We start from the raw sequence: 6,000 nt of genomic DNA, 5'->3' as shown, positions 1-6,000 counted from the left end.
CATTTATTTATCCTGGACTTATTATAATTAGATTGCCAGAAAATGTTCAAAATAGTAAAAATGATGTACTAAAAAGTGAAGTGTATAAATATGCACCAAATATAATGAGGGACTAAAGATAGAAGGCTAACCTTTTTTAAATATTCAAATCCTTTTTTAAGTATACGTACCAGGATTTGACTTTTATTCCCAATCCAATTATAACAAATCCATTTCCTGTCTTCTGTAAATTCTAGATGCAATAAAGAGATCCCTTCCCTTCACGGCATTTAGTGATCACTTTTTTAATTTCCGTTAATGGACAAGTACTTTAAAGTGATCAATTTATCTCAAACGTAAAATCGAAGGCACCTTCGCCGTATCAACCCAACGGGGTGATTGAGAGCACGTTTCCCTGTTCGAATAGCTTTAATCAGATCGGTCGTAAGTTTGATCCGCGCGCGCGGAATCAGTCGCCGAGCCGTATAAAAGTTTTTCTCGACACGAAATACTGGCATAAAAGTTGAAAACCCTCTCAGTTTCCCTCTCGAGGGAAGATTTAACTTTTGCGAGTTATCGAGAGACGTCGACATTGTCTCGACGGACAGCCAAAGCCGGTCGCGAGATAAGTTTTCCACGATCCGGACACGAGGCAACGCTGACCTTCCTTCCCTTTCTCATTTCATTATGTTTCACGTCTACTTGCAGTCGTTCCACGCGGAGTTGCACCAATACAAGCACCAGATCGAGCAGTTCAATCAGCTCACGCAGAAACTGATCGCCGTTTATCAGGAAGACGACACGACGCGCGTGAAAAAGATGACCGAGACCATCAATCAGCGGTACAACAATCTGAACACCAGGTAACATACCTTATGACGTTGACAGTAATTATTACATTGCGTTATAAGAAAATATATAAAAATGTACATAGAGTAAACTTTTTCTCTGGAAAATCATTTTACACTCAAAATTTATTTTGATCGAATCTACGTACCAAATTGAAATCAATTGCGGGACTTAGACATGACAAAATATGCAAAAGTAACACTAATCGCTTCAAAATTAGGAGTGCATGTTATAAGACGATTTTATTATAATAGAAGTTGGATGCATAACGCGATAAATGTGTTCATAGGGTCTGCAAAAAGTAAATACAGCGTTTCAGTAAATGCTCGAGTGAAAGATAATCTAACTGCTGCGTGCTTTCGTGACTGCATTAGAATCAGAAACCAGAAGCCAGGATAGTAGTAATATTATCTTAAATGCCTTGTATTCGCGCGATGTTTGTTGTGTTTTGGACTAGCATATTCTTCCCAGAAACGAGTAGCAAGATTGCCGACGAGCGTGGTTCAAACGGAACCAGATTTTGACAGTTATGAAGTTGGAAAGCATACCCATATTTTGAGCGGTTAGGCGAGATAATAAATTCACTTATTTCCAATGAAGACTGTTCTGGGATTAAAAAGAATGAAATAGAATTTTGACATATAATGAAACACAATTTATTAACTACACACTGGCGCGTTGAAAGACGCCATTAATAATAATTTGCATATTTAGTTCTTAAATCCTAAGTATAATGGCTCTACCATCGAACGTAAAACGGACGTGCAATGATTAGTGATATGAGTTCATAGAGATAATAGATATAGAGTAGGGGAGACAACCGTAAAAGTGGGAACGCATTAGAAAGAGAGAAAAGATCAGGGTAGCGATGCTATCTCCCTTGAATTCAAGTCATTCAAGAAAAGATAGCATCGCTACCCTGATCTTTTCTTTTTTTCTATACATCTACCATTTCCTCTTACACGCGACCGTATGGCTCATCTTCTCTATATCTATTATCTCTATGTATGAGTTCGCCCAGGCGTCCTCCCTAGTGGAAAATTAAGTTTAACCTTAACCCCAGTCTCTGGTTGAACCGCGCTTATCGGTAATCTGCCTACTCGTTTCTGATTCGTAAATACTTCGCGTTTGGCATAAATGTATATGCATTTATAATTTGCTCCGAACACATGTTGATTGAAAACTGAAGAATTGAACATGTGTCGCGACAACGGGATGTATATTCTACTAAATCTTTCTCAGTATCATCAATCGGGGAAAACTGTTACATTCCGCGATGAACTCCCTCCACAACTTCGACCGGTCCCTGGACAAGTTCTTGGCTTGGTTGAGCGAAGCTGAGTCCTCGATGGAAGGATTAGAAGCGGAGGCTGATCGGCTCGGCGGACGGCGGGACCAGGGTGCACTCAGGCGACCGCAACATCAGCTTAAGGTAAGTCGTGCTTTTTCGTCCACTGAGTATTCCTGTTTAGTCTTTTCCTGGTTTTATGTATAAAAGTGATTTATTGTTAGTAAGTGGTGACAAGATTTAAGATACATAAATTTGCATTAAAAAAATAATGGGATGATTGAACGTTGCATATGAAAGCAGTACTAAAATTGTACTCAAATTGTGCTCTCATAAACTTATACAATTTAAACGCAATATGAATTCATCTCAGTACTTCAATTCTCTGAAATGGCTAGATAAAGTGAATGGTCTGCCATGAGAAAAATGGTTTGTTTCCTCGGGCTCGTAATTCGAGGCAGTACCATAAAACATTGCCACGTGTCTTGAAAACGACATTCGGTTAGGATAAGGAGAATTCCAGGCAAATCAACACTTTTCTAACGTAAACGAGAATCGAGGCGCGTGCAGTTCGGTTCGTAACGCTCCTTGAAGATGTTCTAACGGTGTGCGATGGTCAGGACGGGAAACCAGATCTGTATGGGTCACGTGTAGACTGAAGAAGGTTTTACGGCTTCGATTGATTGCCGTAAAAGTGTGCTGGAGTCTCGAGGCATGCCAGTAGTTCGCGTATCGGCGTATCCATTAAAGGAAAAGATGTTCGATATATCGGGTATCGACGCGGTGCGGTGCAATTCCAAACCCCATCGGCTTCCACGCAAAATGTTTCTGTCCGATTTTATATTACGCCTGTTTACGTTGAGAAATCTCGCATCCGGAAATATTGTTATAGAAATATTTATCGAATAGATTTGACATACTCTCCTTTTCTTGCATATGAATGGCAAGTGAAAACTAAAACATTGAATAGATATTTTTATTGCTTTCATAATGTTTTGATAAATAAATTTGCAAATTACATGATATTAACAGTATTAGTCATAATGAAGAAATCAGTCTATACATAGAATTTTCTTAAAGTATATTTTCATTAGACTAATTAAATCTGTCTTTAATATCTACATTTTATAATCACGTATAAGCCAATCTAATACGTATGGTTCTGTAAATCACCCACAGGTGTTTTCCTAAAAAAACTGCGGTTTGACAATTCCAGTCTTATCCGAAAAATTAGCAATTTTAATCGTTCAACAAGTATATACCGTACTATGAATACAAACGAGTATTCACCCTCCGCGAACTATTCCGCGTATTAGCATGAACTTGCCATCGGAAAACATGTGTCATTGAAACTTTTCGCCCATCGGTGAGTGTAGAATGAGGTCGAGCTGCTTTTATTTAAATGAATCAGCATTTGAATTAATTAATCCTGCAGTGATGAAGTTAAACGAGACCGCTCCCTTTGTATGTATTATAAAATAGCGCTCACAGAAAATAGAGAACGCAAAATCAGTGATACGCATAAGTGAAGTAAACATTATTCATTTATTCAATATGTTAGTTTTAACATCAAATAAAAAGCGAATGAAATAATATTAATTTTTAATCAAATACAATTAGACCGTGTAAAAATAATTTTTCATTAAATTTTGAACTCCATTGAAACGTAACGTAAACTACTTATATTTTACACGATTGAGTCGTTTCACATGATTGATTAAAGAATTGTCTGTCTGTAATTATCAAAATGAAATAGGTAATATCGAAATTGAATTTAATAATTTCTGAGGACATCGTACATCGGCTGCGTCTGTTTGCAATACCCTGGAACCGATGGGTCATTCGAGCTCTAGTCAAATTGATATTGCAGCATTCTATGCACTGCGCCGTTTCGATGAAATTAATCCACGTACCCGCGTAATAAACGAACGGCACGCGATTCCCAGAAATTAGCTTATAATATTGTTTGCCCGGCTATACATTAACGTCGGCCATTCTTCTTTCCTCTGTGTACTTTATTCGCTGTTTGTCTTCCATTCCGTTGCTGGTCATTATTGTCCTGTTCCATAGGGAAGCCAATTCGGAATGTTTGGGTGGAGGTGGGCGGAGAGATGCCATATACGAACTTGTACATTTCATACTTTATGATAATGTACTGTTCCAATTGGAAATATTTTATAATAAATTGTGGCGTTCTCTTGTGGGAGATACATTCATGTAATGACGACTTTACTAGACTTTGCTGTTATTCATGTAATTACTTTTGGTCGTTAATCTTCCTGTGTGCTACCAGTGGCCGTGCAATCAGATTGTGCATTTACCTTTACAATGTAGATGTACAACATAAAGATACTTTCGAATAACGCAGTTTAACTAACTTATATGATTAATAATATGCCGATAATAATTGTGTATAGAAAATAACGCAATTTAAAATATGCAAAAGAATATACGAACATCCCTTTCATGCATATTTGATTGTAACTTTGTCATTCCAAATGATTCCACCGTCGATTTACGTTTTCGTTCGGGATATTTAACGAACTAATTATCAGAGATTACATGAACATTCGTCGGGAGAAGTCCGAAAATGTAATTTTCATGTAGCATGCCGACGACACCAGACGGTGGCGGTATTGAGTATTCGATAAACAGTTGGATAACTGATTGGAATCAATCGCTCGATAAATCCCGAGGTGTGTCGGGGACGAAAGGAAAATCGCCTCTGCGGCTTCCGCGCTGTCCGATCACCTGTCCAATAATAGCGGCCATTGAAAATCAATGTTATTTGCCGATGTAACCTGATTATAGTCCACGCTCTGCATTGCGTAATAATGATTAACTTGGATCTAATTCAAATTACGCTTTTCTCGCGTTTCCCGTTCTTCGCATAATTTATCATTCATAAATTCATAACTGTTAGGATATATTTTATTATTATTACGCAGTTGATTTATTGTATCACTTAATAGGTACATATAATATATGACGTTTATAGCATGGGCCTTATTTTAGTAACCACGTGTTACAGTTATTTCTGCGTTATCCCTAAACATACATTTCTTATCATAGCACGATTTCGATTAGACGTGTCAGAGATATTTTAAATCTACGTCGTATTTTTCAAGTAAACAACGCCCTTGATGCCTATTTGCCGATCCCATCGTTCACGTTCCTATTACCCGACCCTCTTCCACTTGTATCGCGTGCGTGTACCAATTTATCGAATTTGTCCGTGATTTAAACCTCGCCCATCGTTCAGTTTGGATCAATTTGATTCGAAATTGCTTTGGGTTTAAATAATTTTTTAACAGAATATTCAATTTATGAGGTAGAACAAAAGGATTAAGTAAGGACCACACTAGATACAATTTTTTTATATGTTAAGAGGAACGCTTGTTAAATTGTACATGGCAACGCATGTCTGCTTAATATTACCTTATCTACTCGTGTGTCAAATAACATATGCCATGTTAAGCATGTTGTCCCATTTTTCCTTATGCGAATATTAATTGCGATTTATGGATATTGAAGAATATAAATCATATTATTTTTTAATCTGAAATAACTTGTAAAGTGTTCTATTAGAACGTGGTTTGCTGAGAATAGGTCCAATGAAATACTCGTACATTTTATTGAAAATGGATTCTTAAAAGTGTACATCATTTACGTAGGATGAAACCGATTTTCCCATTACATTCTTTCAATCGTTAAATATCTTAAATTTTAAAACTGCATACTCTAACTTAGTAAAAAAATGCTGTTTAATTTCAATGAAATCACACAATATTGTAAATTGATATGTGTTCCCTAATGAGGAGCATAAATTATCGTTCGAGAGTCTACACTATTTTCTTATCGATAGATCGTACCGGCTTACCGAA

General features: G+C 37.0%; 1 protein-coding gene across 11 annotated transcripts in view; it reads left to right on the top strand.

Moving 5' to 3' along the window:
* Positions 1-6,000, top strand: part of LOC108630328 (dystrophin, isoforms A/C/F/G/H) — a 447,367-nt gene that overhangs the window by 153,357 nt on the left and 288,010 nt on the right. For all 11 annotated transcript variants that reach the window (XM_026817954.1, XM_026817961.1, XM_026817956.1 and 8 more), the window contains 2 exons: positions 688-842; positions 2,071-2,260. In XM_026817954.1, coding sequence (XP_026673755.1) covers positions 688-842; positions 2,071-2,260 — 345 coding nt within the window. The remainder of the gene's footprint in view (positions 1-687; positions 843-2,070; positions 2,261-6,000) is intronic.

Source organism: Ceratina calcarata, unplaced genomic scaffold (assembly GCF_001652005.2).
Source record: "Ceratina calcarata isolate Rehan_Ccalc_2016 unplaced genomic scaffold, ASM165200v1 scaffold72.2, whole genome shotgun sequence".
Classification (NCBI taxonomy): Eukaryota; Metazoa; Arthropoda; class Insecta; order Hymenoptera; family Apidae; genus Ceratina; species Ceratina calcarata.
Note: the sequence above shows the minus strand (reverse complement) of the source record. Positions and strands in the feature narration are given on the sequence as shown.